Consider the following 22,043-nt stretch of genomic DNA (forward strand, 5'->3'; position numbering starts at 1 on the left):
CCCAAAGTGAGCCACTATCCTTGTGTCTAGCATCGAATTAGTTTTCTCTATTTTTTGAACTTAATCTAAATGGAATCATACAGTACATACTTCTTTGGGTATGGATTTTTCCATTCCACGTTACGTTTGTGAAACTCATCTGTGATGTTGCATGTAGAAGTAGTTTTTATTTTCATTTTTGTATAGTATTTTACTTTATGAATATATAACACTTTGTATATTCTATTATTTCCAAACGTTGGCAATTACAAGTAACGCTACTATGGACATTCTTGGATATAATTTTTAGTGCACATATGTGTTCCTTTCTGTTGGGAATATATCTCTGAGTGATATTCCTGGATCATAGGGTACATGTATATCCAATTCTATATGCACTACCAATGAGTTTTTATTTTTTTATTTTTATATTTTTAAAAGATTTTATTTATTCATTCATGAGAGACAGAGAGAGAGAGAGAGAGGCAGAGACACAGGCAGAGGGAAAAGCAGGCCCCGTGCAGGAAGCCGGACGTGGGACTCAATCCTGGGTTTCCAGGATCACGCCCTGGGCCGAAGGTGGCGCTAAACCACTGAGCCACCCAGGCTGCCCTACCAATGAGTTTTTAAAGTGGCTTTTATTAGTTGATTATTCTACCAGCAGAATGAGAATTGCTCTGTATCCTCACTTCACTGAGTATTGACAGTTTTTTTTTCATTTCACTGTTGAACATGCAGTGGTAAGTACTTGTAGCTTCACTGTGCATTTCCCCAGTGACTAATAAGGTTAAACATTTTTCCATGTATTTATTGGTTTGGATATCATTTGGATACCCTCTTTGCGAAGTGCCTGCTTAATCTTTTCCCACTTTTCTATTATTTTTATCTACTTGCAGGAATTTACATGTAATCTGAATATGACTCTTTTAGTTTTAGTATTTCACGTTCACTTATCACTCTCTGATTTGCTTTTCTACTCTCTTAAGGATAGCTTCTTATAGAGCACATCAATTTCTTTATTCTCATGAAGTCCAAAGTACCAATCTTTTCTTTTATAGTGTTTGTTATGTCAAGAAATACTGTCCCAAAAGCATAAAGACATTTTCCTATATTATATTCTGAAAACTCTACTATTATACCTTTCACATACACGTCTATAATCTACTTTGGATGTATAGAATGAGGAATAATTGAAGATTTTTTTTTCTTCATGTGATTTTTTAGAGGGGAGAGGCTGAGGGGGAGGGCGAGACAGAATCTTAAGGAGGCTCCTCATCTAGCGTGGAGCCCAACACAAGGCTTGATCACACAACTCTGAGATCATGACCTGAGCCAGAATCAAGAGATGGACATTTAACTGACTCAGGAACTCAGACACCCTCTTCACATGAATTTTAAGGGTTCAGAACCATTTTCTGAGAAGACCTTTCTTTCTCACTGCTCTACAGTGTTACCTTTTCATAAAATCAGTGTTCATATGTGTGTGGGTCTTCTTCTGGATCCTGTACTATTTCCTTTAATCTATCTTCACATCAATACCACACTATCTTAATTACTATAGCTTTATAATAAGGCTTGATCCCTGATAGTATAACTCCTTCAACTTGTCCTTTTTCAAGATGGTCTTGCTGTTCTTGGATGCCTTCATTTTAATATAAATTTTGAATCAACTTGTCAGTTTCTTTAAAAAGAAACCTGCTGAAATTTTGATTAGTATTGCATTTATCCTGCACAGAAAGTTGGGGAGAGTAGATGTCTTTACAATACTGTAGCATTGTTTTTAGAGCTTTCTTTTTAAAATTTTAGGTTGGTGAATATTTTCTTTCTCCACTTTGAATATATATTATTCCATTGTATAATGATTTCTGTCATTTCATTTAGAATTCATTTGCAAGCCTAATTGTTATGTCTTTAAAGGAAGGATGTTTGCTTTCAGGATTTTTTTTTTAATTTTACTATAATGTGCTAAGTATTCTTTTTTTAAAGATTTTGTTTATTTTAGACAGAGAGAGCATGAGTAGGGGGTAGGCTAGAGGGGGAGGGGCAGAGGTGTAGGAAGAGAGAATCTCAGGCAGACTCTGTGCTGAGTGTGGAGCCTGACTCTGGGCTTGATCTCATGACCCTGAGATCATGACTTGAACCAAATCCAAGAGTCTGATGTTTAACCAACTGAGCCATCCAGGCATCCCAGTGTTATTTATTTATATTTTTCTTGTTTGAGGTTCAAAGTCCTTCTTGGATCTGTGGATTGAAGTATTTTATTTGTTTTGGAAATTTTTGAGCCATTGTTTTCTCATGTGTTATTTCTTCCCCATTTATCTTTTCCTCTTCTGTTGAGAGTCTACATATCTTTCTAGAAAAACCATGTCCATATGATTGCTAGGCTCTTAGCTGCATTCATCCATTTTTCTTCTCTCTTTGCTTTAGCTCAGCTATTTTTTTCTTTAATATTTTTATTTTTAATTAATCTCTAGACCCAATGTGGGGCTCAAACCTGCAACCCCAAGATCAAGAGTGGCATGTTCCACCAACTGAACTAGCCAGGTACCCACTTTAGCTCAGCTGTTTTCTTCTCAATAGCTCCCTGTTCTCTGTGGCTAATCTACTGTCAAATGATTTGATTTGATCTATTGTCAAAATTAATGATTTATTAGTATCAGTGATTTTTCAGTGATAGAATTTCCACTTCATTTTTTAAATAGTTTTCAGTTTTCTGCTGAAATTCCCTCTATTACAAGTCTACTTTTAAGGTATTAATTGTGGATATTTTAAAATCCAGGTCTAGGGGATCCCTGGGTGGCACAGTGGTTTGGCGCCTGCCTTTGGCCCAGGGCGCGATCCTGGAGACCTGGGATCGAATCCCACATCAGGCTCCCAGTGCATGGAGCCTGATTCTCCCTCTGCCTGTGTCTCTGCCTCTCTCTCTCTCTCTGTGGCTATCATAAATAAATAAATTAAAAAAAAATAAAATAAAATCCAGGTCTAATAAGCTCAATACCTGGACACCCTTTAAATGTATCTCTTTCAATTATTTTTTCGATCATGTAGTTTTGTCTTCTAAAGTGACTGCTAGTTTAGAGTTAGATGCAGGTATCATAAGTTGACCTTTGAGCAAAGTAGGGGTTAGGGGCACCTACCTCATGCAGTCAAAACTCCATGTATAACTTTTGAATCCCCCAAAATGTAACTATTAATAGCCTACCACTGACCCAGGGGCCTTACTGATAACATAAGTTTATTAACACATATTTTTATGTTATATGTATTCTATATTGTATTCTTACAATAAAGTAAACTAGAGAAAATAAACTATTATTAAGAAAATCCTATAGAAGAGAAAATACATTTACATTGTACTATATTTATTGAAAAAAAGACTCACAGATAAGAGGACCCACACTGTTCAAACCTGTGTTATTCAAGGGTCAACTGTACATATATCAAAAAATTAAGATCACTTGAGTTTCTGGGTAACTTTATTCTCTTGAAAAGAGACATGCATTTACATCTAGCAATTCGGGTAGAGGCACATCACCTAATCCTACCAGAGACTGAGTTTATTCAAAACTAGTCTTTACTCTTTGTGAGTGTTGGTTTATTTCTGATTCACTGCCACTTCTAGGGTATAGCCTTTGTGGATGCCTATGGAAAACTAGATGTGTGTATCATAGCCTCTTTTCTTTACTGGGTTCTGAATTCCCATTTTCCCCCTCAGTCTGGTAAGACCGCCAGAAACATTGCTCAGCTTGTGAACCAGATAAAGGCCTCAACGAGGAAAAGCAAGATGAATGCTGAACTCACTGTTCTGTACTTGTCATTTCTCCAGAATCTTAGCCCTTCAAGTCCTTGTAGCTTTGGTAGTCCTCTGATACCTCAAACCTAATCAAATACTTTGTCTGGTTTTCCTACTTGTCCTTAGCTGATGAATTAGTATACAGCAAAAATGTCCATAATTATAGGCTCTAGGATGTATGGTTCAATGGGAAAATAAAGTCAAGTTGAATATGTGTGTGATCCCATATTCATTAAAATAAAATCTTGATTAATTGTTAGAATATGCATAGAAATATAATCCTTTTTTAATATTTTATTTATTTATTTTAGAAAGAGAGGATGCACAAGCAGTGGGAGGGGCAAAGGGAGAGGGAGAAGCAGGCTCCCCATTGAGCAGGGAGCTGGACGTGGGGCTTGATCCCAGGACCCTAGGATCACAATCCAGGCGGAAGGCAGATGCTTAACTGACTGAGTCACCCAGGCACCCCAGAAATACAATCTGAAAAAGGAGTAGTCACCTAACTATTTACATTAGTTACATATCATGCAATATTTCATTTTCTACATGACATTTTTTTTAATGTTTGGACTTCAGTATTCAATGAGGATATACTCACATATATGAGGAAAATAATAAGATGATTCCAAAAAATTAAAGAAATAGAATGCATAATAGATACAGCAGCTGGAAAGTGAGCTTTATTTTTGTTCCCTAATTTGGGAAAGCTGAGCTTGCCCAATACTCAGCCATATATAGAGGTCGTGGTTAGACTCACACGCTATATTTTATAGTAGTTTCCCCTTGTTAAGCTCATTATGAGGGGGCTTCTTAGTTCAGGGATTTTCCAGGTTGATGAGTTACCTGTGGGAACCTGAAATTACTTACTGGGTCTTGTCATCTACTTGACCTGCAAATGAAATGGAAAACAAAATTATAGGAACCCTCCAACTTTAGGAAAATACTTACTTAACCAAACTAACTTTAGCATACAACTAATTAAAAAGGACTTTCTTCTTGGGAAGAAAAGACACCAGCTTATCAACTGCTCCAATTTCTAAAAGGGCTCAATTTGAAAACTCCATCCCATTGTTCTGCAGGTGAACACAGAACCCCAAATTTGGAAGTAAATACTAATCAAAGCTAACTTTCATCCTATTCATTACCTGGGTTTCCGGTCTTTCGTGATTGTTTTGAGCCTGAATTTAGTCTCCAACTATATAAAGAATGTTTCCATCATTTTGTCAAATGGAAATTCAGCTGGCATGTGTTCTATGTCCTGACTTAAGTTATTTGTTAAAATGTTGGAAAAATTTAAGAAATCAGAATCAAGGGCAGAATAAAGTCAGACTTTACTAAAGGCTTCTCTGTGGGTTGTCAAGAATAAATCGACACCCTTTTTGTATGATTGCTCAATCTACTTCGAATCCATCTGACTGTAGTGAAAACTTATCCATATTTCCTTTGTTCCACTGGAGTTACCAAATATCTCATTTCCATTCCAATCTTCTCCTTGGAGAACTAACTTAGTCTTAGACCTAAGAGCCAGCCCTTAGGTAGCTGCCCACGTCAGGTTGGACCAAGGGTGAAGTAAGAGAGCCAATCAGATTTTCTATTTCAAGAGCTCCATAAAGATTTGATAAGGGAGTAGATCTTGAAAGTTCTCATCACAATCATCCTCTTTTGCATCTTATACAACTTATACAATATTATATGTCAATTATATCTAAAGAAAACTGGGAGAAGATGAAAAGAGAAGACATGAAGCCTGAGTCTGTAAGTGGTAGGGAGCTAAACAAGAGGGTCGTATGACTTGGGGGCTGAGGACCCCTGGTGGGGCGCCATCATGGGCCAAGTATGCACAGAACAGTCGGGGCTGATCTGTAGGGAGAAAGAAAGAACCAAAGTATACATGCTGAGAGAAACAGAAATTTGAAACCAGAAAGAGAGGAAAAAAAGATGAAGAGAGTAGCTGTCTGTTGGCTTCCCAGTTCCCACGAGGTATCTAACTTTATAACCTGTACTTTGATTCTGTGAGCTTTTCTGTAGTTTTAAAATTAACTCCCTTTTTTGGCTTGAGCAAGTCTTGTAACTTTGTTCCATCCAAAAGTCCTATGCCGAAGCCCTAACCCTCAGGACCTCAGAATGTGACTCTGTTTGGAGGATAGGGCCTTTAAACAAGTGTTGAAGTTAAAATGAGGCTGTTGGAGTGGGCCCTAATCCAATAGGGCTGGTGTCCTTACAAAAAGATATTAGGACAGGAGAGAGTAACCCAAGGATGCATGAGGCCAGAGGGGCAACCACAGGAGAGAGAGCAAGAGGGTCGTCTGGAGAGAAACCAAGACCTGCCAGGATGCTGACCTGGGGGTTCCACCTTGCAGAACTGTGTGAAAATACATCTCTGGGGTTTAAGCCTCCTGTCTGTGATATATTTATTGCATGGCAGCCCTGGCAAACAAATACAGCAAGTTCAAGTGAGTTTCAGTGCTTTTAATTGTATAAACAGAAAACTTAGACTTAATTGGATTCAAGGATAATCACGTGTTATTTCACATAACTAGAAATCAAGAGGAAAAAGCTCCAGGGTTGGTTAATTCAGAGACTCATGACACTGTCAAGGATCTATGTTCTTTGCATGTTTCTGCCTCACCATTCTCTCCTCGTGTGTCAGCTCTGACCTCAGGCTAGATCCCTTCATGTTGACAAGATGGGTGCAACATTGGCAGACATGATATTGTCCGGAAGAAGAAATTATGATGTCTTTTTGAGTGTTTGTTTTTAAGAGCAAGGAAACCCTTCATAAAAGCACTCCTGCACCCTTGTTTATGCCTTGTGGACCAAAAACATGTCATAGCCAATGAAAATGGGCCTGTCATGATAGCATCTACCCTGAGTGAATATGGCCACATGAGAGGATGCGATCTACATAAATCAGAGATAGGGTTACACAAAAAGAAGGAGAATGAATTTGGAGAAGGTAACCAACAGTGTCTTCCCAGAAATTTTTACTAAGATTCTCTAGACAGCAATTGTATGCATGAAATCATCATGGAAAATTTTGACACACGTGTGGCTGAAATACAGATATTTTCTTTACTATCACTCAAACGACTGGAGGTCACATGTCACATGGCTTAAATTAGAGATACAAGGTGGTAACATCATAGGAATCCTGGTCAGATTATGAGGACCTTGGATGTTAGGGGGAGGCATTTGAAACTGAAAAATACATAGTAACGTCTTAATCGGATATGATGCCAAGATATTTCCGGAAGACTGATCGACTACTCATTTCCAAAAATAATTCATAGGTGGCTTAACTAAATAGCTTTCAGAGACCAGACTCCGTTTGGAATTCATTCACTTTCCTTCCACCAATGTCCCCTGAGCATATGCCACGTGGCAGGCCCTGAATTCAGCAACACGGTCAGAGAATGAGCAGGACAGATATACATGGTGTCTTTCCCTGTGTCATTTAAAGTCAGGGGGATCTGTGTAGATCCGGGTGGCCTAGTCTGCAGTAACTAGTAAACACTGACATCTCATGGCTCAACACCATAGCGATATGTCTTTGCTCATGTAAATTCTCAGGCTTGGTTGGCCCTCCTCCATCTTCTACCTATGGTATCTGGAATGCCAAGGGGCACCACAGTAGGGCAAGAGAGGTGCATGGGGAATACAGAGGATGCATACCAGCAATTAGTTGTCCCAGCCTGGAAGAGACACGTGTCTGCTCAGAGTCCATTGGCCAGGCCTGGTTACCTAATGGCAAGACTCGTTGGGAAATATGTGATGGGGGTGGGTGGCAGCACAGGAACATTTGGTAAACAGCAACTGTCTCTGCCGCAGGATTTTATAATAAAGACCTCAGGTAAAGCCTTGTTTCTTTATTCACTTATGACGTTGTACTATGCAAGGAGGGGTTATAGAAACATCATGTTAATGACAACTTCTGCTTGAGGAGAAAAAAGTATCATATTAACCTCGCTTTCAGACAGTGGGTATAGGGAGACATAAGGGATAACGAGCCAGTACTAAAGCAAGGTGACACTTTTATTTCTTTGCCCTGCAGTGATGAAGCGAAAGAAGAGACCTCAATTTGCATCCCAGCTCCTGTGTGCCACTTTTGTGTCCTTAAGCAAGTCATTTAACCTCTGTGAGCCCACTTCTTCAACTAAAAGAGAATACGATCTATCTCACAGAGATGTCATGAGGATTAAAATACTATATGTATATATATATGTACACATATACTATGCATATGCATATATACATATAGTATATACATACACCTATGCAAACATCACAGCTGGCACAGGATATAAACTAATAAAATGTTAATGCATCTGCTGTAGATGAGTTAAAGCAAACTGGAGATCAGAGCAGCCAGCCATGCTTTCCGTGTCATTCTTCATGTAGCGACCCACATCAAATCTAACTCAGCTGCCCGGCCTTGGAAACTCCACAGCACTTCTCTTCTCTGGCCCTCACTTCCCCCCACAACTTCTTGGCATCTTCTCTCACCAACCTCTTCAACACTCACTCACTGCTCAGCTAAACAATTTTACTATTTGTCTGAGACTTTTGCTAAGTGGCTAAAACAACAACGGCAACAGCAGCAGCAACAACAGCAACAACAAACTCTCCCTGTGTCACTGACTGCATTATTGCACAATACAGGCCATTCCCTCCAGGATGATCATCCCTTCTGCCCCCTTGGGATAAGGCTTGGCCATCTGACTGGCTCTGACCAGTGAAGTGAGTGGAAGGGATGTGAGCAGGAGCTCGGGACGCCATAGTATGCTTCCACTCTCTCTTCTTCCTCTGTCACAAGATGACTTCAATCCTGGGGTGTAAGTGTGGAGCACAGTGGCAGCTGGTTGCTGGTAGACAGAAAGGTGGATGAGCAACAGCCCTTTGTGGTGGCAAACCCACTAAGGTATTTGGAGTTGTTTGTGACTGTAGCATAAACTATCCAAGAAATGGCCGATAGAACCTCTTGTCCCTACCACACAAATGACCTCTTCTCTTTAGTAACTGTTCGAAACCTCTCTCCCCCTAGCCACTTTCCATCTCTCTTGCCTCCCCTAAATGCTTTCTACTTTCAACTGTCCTCTCCAGGCAGCTTCTCCTGATCTTCCTAGTCATAAATGATCTCTCTCTTCTCTAAGCAACATGTTATCCATAATACTTGTAAATAAATGTTTATAAATAAATACCTGCTGACTCTATCAGGGAGGGGATGCTCTTCCCATGACACTGATGAGAAAATTTCATTATTATAATACTTCCCCTGTGTCTTAAAATCTTCAGGGTGGACAGTGATCATGCTCCTCACCCCCCAATTTCTAGAACCTGAGCACCACATACTTACAAAAGCAGAGAGAGAATTTGTTGAATAGTTAAGTGACATGAGTTTTAGTTTTGGGTAAGATGGAATAATCACAGGCTACCCTGTGCCTCCCCCCTGAAATCAGCTATAACACCTGGTACTTCAAGCATATAGTGGGAACTCATCTGGTGGTGCTTCTAGATTGTGGGAGCCTAGTCTTTCAGTGAAAGAATAACTGGCTTGTAGCTTTGAGTTGCGGAATGGGTTTCTTTAAAACCAATTATTATTATTTTAAAGATTTTATTTATTTTTTCATGAGAGACACAGCAGAGAGGCAGAGACATAGGCAGAGGGAAAAGCAGACTCCCTGCGGAAAGCCCGATGTAGGACTTGATCCCAGGACCCCAGGATCATGACCTGCACCAAAGGTAGGTGTTCAACCACTGAGCCACCCAGGTGCCACTTTTTAGACCAATTAAATGCAAAAACTTCTTTCTCTGGGCCTGAGAATTGGCCAGTCCCACGGGTGTTAGCTACAAGGTTGGACCTTTCATGGCTATAGTTTTGTTGTTGTGTGAGTATGTGGAGTGACCAACAAGGCTTTGTAGCAATCCCTCCAGATTTATGGCTGCAGCATCCCCAGTGAAAGGTGGGGACAGGCACATGATGAAGGACCCCAGGGCATTAGAAGGAAAAGAAAAGGTGAGGAGGGATGGTCCATAATAGTGTCTGCATACCTCATGAAATTGGCTTCATTTGACAGTGAAAAAGATATTTTCTAGGAATGGTAGAGAGTTCTTCCCGAGAAAACCCTTACTTATTCCTGGGGAAAAATAAAACAGTTAACAGCCACCTGGGTGGCTTAGTGGTTGAGTGTCTCAGGGCATGATCCTGGGGTCTGGGATCAAGTCCCACATTGGGCTCCTTGAGGGAGCCTGCTTCTCCCTCTGCCTGTCTCTTTGCCTCTCTCTCTCTGTGTTTCTCATGAATAAATAAAACCTTTTTAAAAGTTAAAATAAATAAAATAAAATAAAACAGTTAAAGACATAGTAGCACCAGACAGACAGGACAGTAAATAAATAACTTGAGGAGGAAAAATCAATCAGATTTAGATTTTCATGTAAGGACTAGAAGAATCCAGAACACTTGTGGAATGCATTGTAGGTGAATGAAGGAGGGATCCAAAAGGGGAGAAAGAAGGCAGTAGGTGGTAGCAGAGGCCAGCCTTAGGACCAGCCACACAGGTTGTGAGGGTATCAGGTGTGACCAGTGATCCTACCTGAAGATCTTTCAGTCAGGTAGGTGCTGGTTCTGAAGAGTCTTTCACCATTGTGATCTCTCTGTCCTGCCTGGGTTTCCAGACTGCGTGGGTTCAGGTGAGTGGGCATTGGGGGGGGGCGAGGTGACTGGGGGTGGGCATGGCAGCGCTACTCCAGTGCACAACTCTGGGGGGCACCATCCAACACTGCATTTATGTAACCAGAGGAAGGTGCACCTCCTTCCCCGCCAGTAGCCTCCACAACAAGGAAGCGTGAGGTTTTCCCTGCGCCACTTGCCAAGACCACCTCTCCACTTGAGTCCTATTACATATTTAAGAATTCCTTGATTCCCAAAGCTCTAGTTCACACTTTTTAATATTTTCCTTTTCTTCAACATGTTGTTGACACAGGACACGCTGAGTAGATAAAACTAAGTGATTTTACCTGCTAACCTTACAAAGACAAGCTCTTTGGCTCACTTCTGTAAACACGCTTTTTTTGAGGAGCGCAAATCCTCTAATCTAACTCGTAACACATTTTAATATTTTGGATATACGGCTTTAATGACCAGCCAAAAGTCAGGCCGGCTGGACAAAAGGGAGCTGCTGGAGTATTATTCATCCTTCACAAAGCCATGAGGTGGCTTTTTCTCCCGGGTCAAGAGGTCAAGCTCCACAGCATTAATTTCGCTGAGTTTCTTTGTTATAAATAACAAACAAGGTCATTTATTTTCATTTTCTTGTTTCTAATTGCATGCATGTACTCCCGAGGATGAACTCCATAAACAGGTGGCTGGAATGCTGGGGAGAAAGCTTGAAACTGTTCCAGAAAAGAGGGCCTGTCCCACTCTGGCGAAACAGTTTGATGAGTTAGAGATTTCGTCACTGCAGGATACGCACCTGCACTATTACTCGAAAAGCAAACACTCATCTGTTTGGCACGCACAGATCTATGTAAATTAGGGGAGATTATTTTGCTGCTAGTCCTTGGCTGTTCTGTGATCAAATGCAATTGTTTCCCATTTCTTAAGAAACAGAAGCTTTTTCCTTTTTTTTGAAGATTTTATTTATTTGACAGCACACAAGCAGGGGATGCAGGAGAGGGAGAAGCAGACTCCCCGCTGAGCAAGGAGCCCCATGTGGGACTCCGTCCCAGGACCCCAGGATCACGACCCAAGCCGAAGGCAGATGCCTAACGGACTGAGCCACCTAGGCACCCAAGAAACAGAATCTTTATTTGACTCCATTCTTTTCTTGGTTATTTTGACAAATTTTATTTTTCCGCGGTTATTAATAATAATACGCCATATAAATTACACCTACAAACATGGGTGCCTAACAAAGAAAGGATGTCATTAGGAGCTCCAACTAGGAGAGATACATATGAGCAATGGTATACAGATCTGTCGTGGAAGGGCTTAATTAATATCTGCTTACTGATTTTCTTTCCTTAATGCTCTTTTAGCTGCCTCTTGGTGAAGAATGAAACATGGACTGACCCCCACCAACTGCTAAGAGAGTCCTGGCCCTTAGCTTTCATTGTTTGGCGGTGGTCTTTGTGGGCAACACTGCAGGTCCCCTCCTGCTGGAAAACCTCTGAGCTTCCTGAATTTTACTCCTGTATAAACCTCCTCCCCCATCACTACTTTTGTCTCTTTGGGGGAGAAAAAAAGTCTTTTCACTTGAGCAAAATAAAAACTACCCTGTATTTGTTTCTGGAGTGTAATTATAAACTTCATTGTACATTCTTCCTGGCTTTGATGCTTATCTTGAAGGGTTCAGTGAAAATAAATTGTTTTTATGAAAGCAGAGAAACCATTTGATAAACACGCTGTCTCTGAAAATTGTTCCTGCAAAAGAGGTCATTCTTTCACTTTAAAAGAAATAGAATATATTTCAGAAAACAGGCAGGACAACAGTTTAGGATTTCTGTGAATACAGGATATTTTTTTTAAGGCAGAGTGTAAACACACTGAAAATTGCACACCTCCTGATTGTGTCGAGTGTATTGGTTTTTAAAATAGCTTTATTGAAGAGCTACTTAGGTCACAAGCAAATAGTTGCTGCATTTTATATTTCTGGGAATGAATTCTCGGCTCAGTACTTTTTTGCTACTAGGGGTTTGGGGGGGTTACTGTTCCATAATTACTATATATCTGTCAGAACCTATGGGTGTATCTATTCTTAGTAAAAGTAATGGTCAACTGGGAAAATGATTGGTTTTCTAGAGTGGTTCTTGTGCCTGGTAGCACAGAGACCAATAGGGCCAAAGTTGGTTGCAGTAATGTAAGAAGCAATCTCATGCACACAAACGTATATATCTCATGCACACACATATATGTGTGTATACATATATGTATGCATATATATACACATACATACACGTAAACATGTGTGAAAAGTGAGCTTATTTTTTCCCCCAATTTGCTCATGTTTCCGTATTTTTTGACTTAAGTAAAAATATCAAGATGGCTCATATTTCCAGACCTGAAAAGTTTGGATTCACTGAAAATTGAAGCTAACAATGATGATGCTTGGGGATTTTTTTCACACTACATTCCTATGTGGAACTCTCCCCTGGTGATTAGTTTTAGCGTCTGCACAGGGGATTTGTATTGAGGGCCCAGGGTCGGAATGCTTCCTCTATACTGTGTGTGTACATGCGCTGTCGCGAGAGCCTTGCTAGATCTCGACTTGATTTTATCTGCATGTGATTTAGACTGTGAATGTGAAGTGGTGAATCTCTGACATGGAACTCTAAATTTCATGGAGATGAGTTATACAGATACAAAGAATCCATGTTGGATAGAAATGCTATGCTTTATGACATGAAGCCAAATTCAGACGTAAAACCGAATATAAAATGTTTTACCAATATAATACATTAGCTGTTACTATGGGAATCGGAGGAGAAGAAATTCAACTCGCTCTGGCCTTGTTAATTTCCATTTGGAGCTGCTGTTAATTTGGCTACATTACATACTGCAAACAAGGATCATAATATTTGGATATGACTTTTCATGACCAAAAACTCTGGAAAATTAAACTGTATATAATGTTTAATAGTAGTCTCATCTCATCTGGGCAAGCACTTCACAGAGAGGTTAAATCACCGCTCACAGATTCCCTAAAAGCTAGGGTCTCAGGAAGATCTTTGGGTATAAAATTCGGCAGGTTTAGTGCAGTCCTCACGGGAACTTTTTTGCTTAATTTGGAGACAGAATAGAGAAATACAGCTTTTGGATTCTGTCAAGATGTAAGATAGTTTTCCCGTCATGGTTTCTCTGCTTTCATAAAAACGATTTATTTTCACTGAACCTCTTAAAGCTTTTTTTTTTTTTTTTTTTTTTTTGAGATTCTTGGATCATACGTACTGTTCAATTGGAAACATCAAGCTAATAAGACTGATCATTTTGACTCAAATCATACAAAAACCTTACGGGATTTTTCTTATGCTCAGAAGTTGTATTTTCTGTATAACTGACTCTAGTGCTGTCCTTCTACATCAGTAACTGTTAGCACTGTTCAGCATAAAATCAAAGCATGTTTAAGATATGTTCTTGGAGAAGTTTCTTCAAACTCAAGGCTAACCTAGTACAAAGGAAACCTTTGTCTGTGGCATTTCAGAAACAAATGCTGACAGCCTGAAAAAGGTGACACCCTTAAGATGACAAATAGCATGGCAGCTACAATTGCATTAATGTTTTAAAAGGCATCATTCTCAAGTTTTTAATGGATGGGCTTCAGATCCACCAGAACCCTTAAAATTAGGCAGTATTCTGAATGCAACAGGGAGGTGGATCAGATCAGCTCTAAAAGAAAAAACACAGAATTCTGGTTTTGTTGTATACAAGAGATCTAAAGCAGCAGAGTGCAAAAGAGCCCCCATCCCCACCCCACCTCAGGTAGATTGTTCCTATATATCCACATGAGAGGTCTTGGGTTCACTCTTCTCAAGTCTTACCTTGACGGATTCCCTTGGGAATGCTTTTCCACTATTAAAACATCTGTTTGCCCTCCCCCTCTTTCCGCTTCTCCCCCTCTCTCTCCTTGCCTTTCTTTCTTCTCGTTGTTCTTGCTTAAATGGATATTAATTTATTGCAACCCCCCTGAGTACCAAGCACGGTGCAAGGTTCTTGGGATACAGCCACGATCCAGCTCGGGCTCTTGAGCAAGCATGTTCAGCACTGAGCTTTCTTTTACAAATACCATGAAGGTGCAGAGCCAGGCATCCCTCCTACTCTATGTGAATTTGTTTATCAGATTGCTTCTCTCCATAGCGCCGGTAGCTGTGTCAGGACAGGTGAGTGGATGGAACAGGGCATGAGTACATGTGTGTCCACAGATGTGTGTGTGTGAAGGACTGTGACGGGTCCAAACCACAGCGGGTTTGGAGGATTTCCACCCGTGTCCTTTGGGGACCCTCTTTCTCATTCATGCGTGCCTTAAAACAGTGTCTGGCACAGCGAACAAGTAGCTGCTGAGTGCCTGGAGACTGTGGGCAAAGCCCTGAGGTCAGCAGCCTTCCAGAATGACCTGTTTCTGTTCCAGCAAATTTTTATTTCATTCTAAATGCTTTAACATACAGATCTTCAGACCCCCTCAGTTTCTTTTTCCTCTCCTCTCTTTAATCACGGTCTACACTCAGAAATCACTTACCTTGCCTCCTAAATCATCATCATAATAAAATAGTGACTGATGAATATCAGTCCCTTCCCAAATATCCCTTCCCAAAGGTATTTGCATCATAACAGGGAGAGGGATTTTCAAAACAAGGGCCAAGAGGTGGTACTGGATGTGACCCAGCATTCCTAACTCCTGGGAGCCTCCTGGGACAAGGTTGTCACTTCAGTCTCCAGTGTCTACTGGAAAGGCTCAGGGCTCCATGCAACACATGAGCCCGCATGCAATTCCCATTCTCGCAGCTAGTGGGGTTTCCACGGTGAATATTTGTATTCTTGATCCTCGAGTTCTGATTACAGCGTCAGGTTGAGCCTCTCCGTAACTTTGATTATACTTCCCTTCATCCTGTGTAATCAAGCTCAGATTGCTCCAGATGCACAACAGAACAAGCACAAGCACAAGGTGGGCAATGTACACGTGCGATGAAAAACTCTGCTTCCCAGCCTTTTGGGCTCCTGTTAACAACTATCTGGGAAAAATATATAATTTCTTTTTTGGTACCTCGGATCAGCAGGCTGCCCCTCTCCTGCGGCCAGATGCTGCACTATATATGCCATTGTTAAATACTAATAGTGAAACTTAAAAGATGTTCTCTTGCGAGACAACAGGTGGCCACTGCAACCTCCAGCTCTGATTGGTGGAAAGGCCACAGGCGCCCAGTGGCCCAGAGAAAGGGCCTCCACTTCTGCGTTTCAAGAACCTGCTCAATGGGGTGTTGTCCTGATAATATCTCAGCTCGCTGCCAATTTGTGCAACCCGCTGGGCCATTAGGGAGCGCCGCTGGGTTGTCAACGTTAAATGGAGACCGGGAAGAGAGGACCTAAGCTTTTTCGGGAGGGGGGATTGGAGTCAACCCAGGGACAATGTGAACAGTTGTTCCTTCCCTGAATACACACCGCTCTCTCCGGCGGTATCCAAACACACGTTTCGGCTAAGAGAAGAGCAAATACACACACATTCACCTAATTGACGTTTATTTTTCCTGCTTGGTTCCAGAAACGTAATCTTGGGTGAAGGTACATACGCAGGTGTCACCACGCTGGAGAGCCTACTTTGGAGAACAGAAGAAGTGAAAAGCAACCCATTCGGTGCTTGTCTGAAAAAGTTCAGGCCGCGGGCCAGCAAAGTGTGCTCGGGAGACGAAAGTGTTCGTGAGTGTCCGCTAAGATATTGGAGAATTTCTCCCTTCCGGTTAAAGCAGCTTCCAGATCACCAAATTGGGGAGGGGGGCTAACTCTCACCGCCTCTCCCTAACGTTCTCGTCTGGCAATAAAGTCACTTCCCTTCGCCAAGGCTGAGGGCCAAACTCTCAAATTAACCCAAAGCAATAAAGGGGGGGGGGGTGGAGGGAAGGAGGGGGAGGGAGACACACACACACACACACACACACACACACACACGAGATGTAGCTTAAAGAAAGAGAAAGAAATAAAGAGGAGGTGGGTGAGTGCAGTTTGAGGAAGTTAATCACCCAGAACCTTTTAGGAAAATGGGGACATTTTCTCTCCGAGAGCAGTGAATGATCCGCCTAGATCCAGTTACTCAAATGCCTTCCGAATACAAACAAGAGCAAAGGAAACACGAAGAGAACCGACACGAGGCTTAACCCGGGAAGCCTCGAGTCTGCCTACCTGTGAAAGGTCAGGCCCCAACACCCCTCCTGGAGAACACCACAGGTGTACCTGGGGGCCCGGCCCCGGCCCCCGGGAGGCCCTCCCGCGGGCTGGCTGCCGGGGAGGTGCCGCCGAGCAGGGGCCATTCGCGCGGGAGGGCGGCGGAGGGCAGGCGGGCCGGGGGCCGGCCCCACGAGGGACAAACGGGGCGAGGGGCGGCAAGGGAGCGGACGGCGAGGGGACGCCGCGACGGGAGCCGGGGGCCGGGCGCCGCGGGGCGCGGCAGGGGGGCTGGGAGGGCCACACCGGGCACCGGGCCGGCGGCCGAGGCTTGGAAGGGAGCGAGGAGCGCTCCGAGGCATCGGGGACAAAGAGGACCGGGAGGGAGGGAGGGGGGCGAGGTGGGGAGCAGAGGGGCCCGGGAGGGGGAGCCGCGGCGCGCGCGACGGGCGCTGCCGGGCTGCGCGGGGCGCGGGGCGCGGGGCGCGGGGCGCGGGGCAGGGGCCGCGGCGGGGCGGGGCGGGCCGGGGCGGGCCGGGGCGGGGTCGGCGCGCCCGGGGGCGGGCCGGGCCGGGGAGCGCACCGGCGGGGCGGGCGGCGCGCCAGCTGCCCGCGGTGGGAGGGGCGGAGCGGCGGCGGCGCGGGGAGGGGACCGGCGGCGGAGCAGGAGGGGGGAAGGAGGGGAGGGGCCGGGCCCCTTGTCTCCGCCGCTCCTCTGCTCAGTCCGCCCGGGAGGAGGAGGAGGAGCGGGGCCAGCCGCCGCCGCCGCCGTCCCAGCCTCGCCCCGCGCACCTGAACTCGCCGCGCCGCCCGGGCCCCCGCGCCGCGCCCCGCGCCCCGGGCGCACGGCCCGCGCGCAGCGCTGCCTCGGTGCCCCGGCGGGGCGCGTCCCCCGGGCCGCCTCCCGCTCTCCCGCGGCTCGCGTGGCCGCGCCTTTGTGTGCGGCGGCCGCGGCTCCCGGGCTCCCCGGGCTCCCCGGGCTCCCCGGGCTCGGGTCGCGGCGCCCCTCCGGCCGCAAGCCCCTCACGCGCCGCCCGCGGGCAGCCCCGGCCGGGCGCCCCCGACGGTGGATCTAGCGGCTGCGAGGAGGCGGGCAGCGGCCCCGGCGAGCCCCAGCCCCGGCCCCCCGGCCCCCCGGCCCCGGGCCCGGCTCCGGCATGGATGTGAGGTTCTACCCCGCGGCGGCCGGGGACCCCGGCGGCCTGGACTTCGCGCAGTGCCTGGGGTACTACGGCTACAGCAAGGTGACCGACCGGGCCGGGGCCGGGGAGCCGGGGGGCCGGGGGGCCGGGGGGCCGGGGGGCGGGGGCGGGGGCCACCTCCCCATCCCGGGCGCGGGCGCGCCCCGCTCTCCAGCCCCCGCCCGCTGCACTTTTCTCTCCCGCTCCGCTCCTTTGCCTCTGCGCCCTCGTCCCTGTCCAACTCTCCCACTCCACTCTTTCTGCCCCCTTCCCCCCCCCCCCCCTTTTTGTCCCTCTGCCGGCGCTCGGCGCTCCCTCCCCGCGCGCCCCCACCGCCAGCCCCGCCGACTCCCCTTTGCTGCCCCAAAGAAGCGAAGAGCAGCCCAAGGACCGAAGGAGGGGACACGCTTGTGATTCTTTGTTGTTGTTATTAGTAAACACGGTCCCAGCGCCCCTGAGTTGGGGAGGGGGGTGCGACGCAGGAGTCCCCGATCTCGTGGTCCGACGACCTCGCCGCCCCCTCCCCCCTCCCCGCCCCTCTTACCTTCCCCGCGCACTCGAGAGCTGGACCCGGGGCCGCTCGGGGGAGGAAAGGAACAAACTTTTGAGCGTGCCCTGGATTGGGCGGGGGGCGGGGGGGGGCGAAGTGTTGGGACCCCCGCAGGTGGCCTCTGCTGCCCTCTGGCTCGGGCGCTTCGGACCGCGGGACGGAGGTGCCGGCCCCTCCCTGGTTAGCGCGAGCGGCTTCTCATCTTTCATTTTTTGGGGAGGGGTAAGTTTTGCATTTCGGGGAGATCGGGTTTGGAGACGTCCACACCACGCGCGGGGTCACCCCACCTCCACCCGGTCCGCCCCGCCCCCAGCCCCCGCGCCAACTTCGAGGACCGCGCGTCTCAGGTGGGCGAAGGTGGGTCTCGCCAGGGCAGCGGGCGCAGCTCGGACCCGGCGAGTCGGTGCGGGAGGCGCAGCCCTGCGGCCGGGGCGGCGCGGACTCCCCTTCCCGGTCCTTCCTGAAGCCCCCGCGGCCAGGCTTTGGAGGAAACATCACCCCGAGGGCGATGTTCAGAGAAAGAGCTGTGCTCTGGATGGCCTGTGCCTTTTGAATGTGGTTTTTCTTTCTCCTTCCCCCCTGCTCCTCCCTCCTCCCCCCCCCTTTTCTTTCAAATCGTAGTTTGTTTATGATTGCTTGGATAACAGAGGAGGAAATAAGGAGCCGCTGAAAGAAAGGTGCTATACAAAACTAATGAATAAATAACAGGAAGAGGAGGAATTGTATCTAGAGAGTGAGGAACAGTTTGCTGTGCCCCGTGGCTGATGGAGGCTCGTGTTCCTTTCTATTTGTTTATACTCCGTTCCCAACTCCAGTGGTGAAGTTTGTGAAAGACCATTGGGGTCTCTGTGCCTCACCCCTGTGTCCCCGTCCCCCAGCCCCGCGCCTGGCACCGCGGGCCTCCCCACCCCCCCACACACACCAAGTATACAACGGAGGGACATTATTCAGGGTGATTTAACCCTTTGGTGGTGCTGGGGGGCGGGGGCCGGGAGGAGGGAGTTCATTCTCTCAAAATTCCCAGAGTGGTAGGTTAAGCGTTGAAAGAGAAGCAAGAAAAGGCCTATGGCAGGGGCCTGGGTGAAGGTTTTCGTTTCTGTCCTCTGATTTTGGATTTACTCAGGTTATTAAATGCGTTAAAAAGTCCCCCTTGTATGCTCAGTTAGGGACTTAGGCAGCCTAATTAAGTATGTCGTGTTTCTGAGAATCCACCTAATTGTTCCAGTGGGGTATTATTTATCTCCTTACAACTTGGCCTGTGTATGCAAGCCTTGGAGAACCGGGCATGCTCTTATTTTTGGAAGCCATTACCTTGCTTAATGTAACTACTTCTTTCCCTGATTTAAGATCAGCAACACTCGAATGACACCAAAATAGAAACCTTTTGTACTAATCCAGTCACTGCAGTGCATGGCAAATCTCTCTGTTCGCTGAGATCCCAAGGGTACTTCAAGGGACCAGAGGAAATTGTGGGTGTTTTGTGTGTGTCTCTTTTTATTTATTTATTTATTTATTTATTTATTTATTTATTTATTTATTTATTTTTTTGAGAAAAGCTATTTTGAGTCCATTTAAAGTCAGAACATTTCCTTCAGGAGGGTATAGAAAGCTCGAAACCTGCCGTTGTTTATTGAGATGCTTGTTCAACTTCAGGAGTGAGGATGCAAGTTGGTTTACTGTCATATTTTCTTGATGTAGCTTTTTGCCTGAAATAATCTGGTTTCTTAGTAATTCAGCAGTCTGGTGGTCGTACGTGCTGCGTGTACACCAGATTTACAAAAGTCAGGCACAGCACTTAATATTGGTAGAAATTAAATTGTACTTAGTCTAAGGGGTGTTTGCATTTAATTCCTTGCAGGTAAAAATACAATAATCTTTCATTCAAGTCCCAATACTTTATCTTCCTACTCTTAATTTCAGCAGTGAAAAACCCAATTTTATTCCCGGTAATTTTTCTTTATAGGGAGAAAGTAGTAGAAGAGGAAGTATTAACTTTATGGGTATAAAGCAGCAAGTGCTAATTAACGGTTTATAGCATTTTGTTTCACAGCTAACTTGTGTGTCTGAAGTGGTACTATTCAATGCAGATCTGTATAGAAAATGTAAAAACTAGCATACCAGGACATGCATCTATTTTGTTTGGAAATACCTGTAATTATTAATCTCTGAAGTCTTAACTTTCGATGACATGTATTATCATTCTGGAAATGATGGGTTTCAAAGCAAGTATGTTTCTGCCCTTTCTTGTTTTAATGACCATCTGGGAAACTTTCGAAGAAGAAATACAGAACCCTCTGCTCCAGGCTTAACAAGTGAAAAGTTAGTGCTTATCTTTAAATTTATTTACAAACCGTGAATAATAGGGTTTCATTCATTTCTGTCTTTAACAAACGACCAGAGTCCTTTGTATAAATTATATGTATGTATTATCTTTATATTCTGTGAGTATATGGATCCTTTTTAAATGTCAGCGTGCAGAAAGTGTACTGTCTATGGAGAATGGATGAAAGAGTTTTGAGGGTTCAAAAGTCGTTGAAAGTAGGAGAATAACTTCAAATAAAATATAGCCAGGATCATTAAAATCAGTTAATAATTCATGAACCAGCCACTGATGTATAAACTTACAGTCATCTCTGCTTTCTAAGGGCTAATTTCCATTTTAATTTCAAGTGGAAAATCTACTGTTTGAACATTTCTTTTTCTGATGTGGCTAACAAACTAACACCTATATTTAAAAAAGGGGGATTGGGCTTATGTTGCTCAAGTGCATTAGGGACCCACTCTGTATATACCTGGAAATTTTTCTTTCCCGGGGTCCTTTCACCTGTAAGAAGATAATATGCATCGTATCAATAAGCATGTAGTTGTCAGAAGTCGGCCACCCCAAAATAAACTATTGTGTTGAAGGCGGGTGTGAGCCAGGTGAAATCACACAGTGTGGGTTACTAATGACCAAACTCTAGTTACTAGCTTTTCCTGCATATTCTTAGGTTGTTTTTTTTTTTTTTTTTTTTTTTCAAAATCTGGCAATTGACTTCTTATCCTATGCAGAATAGTCTTTTTGTTGGTTTTGCTCCATCAGTCCCAAAGCTTGCTTTCTAAATACTATATGTGTTATTGATCACTCTGCTTAATTAAGATGTTCTGATGTGAGTGCTTTTACCCTAACCCTACCTCCTTAGGGTTGGCCTCTCTACCTTGGTTGGCTTGAAGATGAGAAGACCTGAAGGGTCATTTGTCATTTGTCTATCTTATTGGAGACCATGGTTCGCATTGAGAACACACTGAGAGGGGGATTTGACTGAAACTCTTCTTAAGTTGATACCTTGCTCTGGCGTGAAAACCAATGATTTCATATCTAGGGCCTTGGTGTCTGGAGGTGTTGAATTTTGAGAGCAGATGGAGAGATTTTCATATGAGGTCTTCCAATGAGATATTGAAGCCATGTTGTGAAAGAGATGTAAGAGATGTAAGGTTTTTCTAAGGCCCATAGAGAAGGGGTCATAAAAGCAAAATGCCTCTAGGGACATCCAGTTAACCTATCCGAAGATAGGATTTGTGGTCAAGTGGAGAACATGGCCCATTTAAAGAGGTAGCCTTGTTCAGCACTTGCAGATTGTTGCCATGCCAACGTTCGGGCCCAGTATCCACATTTTGCAGTTATTTTTCCAAGAG

General features: G+C 44.8%; 1 protein-coding gene across 6 annotated transcripts in view; it reads left to right on the forward strand.

Annotated features, from left to right (window-relative positions):
- The first annotated feature begins 16,443 nt into the window (after positions 1–16,443).
- The window catches only part of TOX3 (TOX high mobility group box family member 3), a 105,731-nt gene continuing 100,131 nt past the window's right edge, over positions 16,444–22,043 (forward strand). For 4 of the 6 annotated variants that reach the window (XM_072827081.1, XM_072827079.1, XM_072827082.1 and 1 more), the window contains exon 1: positions 17,734–17,881. In XM_072827081.1, the coding sequence (XP_072683182.1) occupies positions 17,795–17,881 (87 nt within the window). In that variant the 5' untranslated portion in view covers positions 17,734–17,794. Of the gene's footprint in view, positions 16,665–17,733; positions 17,882–22,043 lie in introns of those variants that run through there. The other 2 variants (XM_072827083.1, XM_072827084.1) reach the window with 2 other exon arrangements.

Source organism: Canis lupus, chromosome 5 (assembly GCF_048164855.1).
Source record: "Canis lupus baileyi chromosome 5, mCanLup2.hap1, whole genome shotgun sequence".
NCBI lineage: Eukaryota > Metazoa > Chordata > Mammalia > Carnivora > Canidae > Canis > Canis lupus.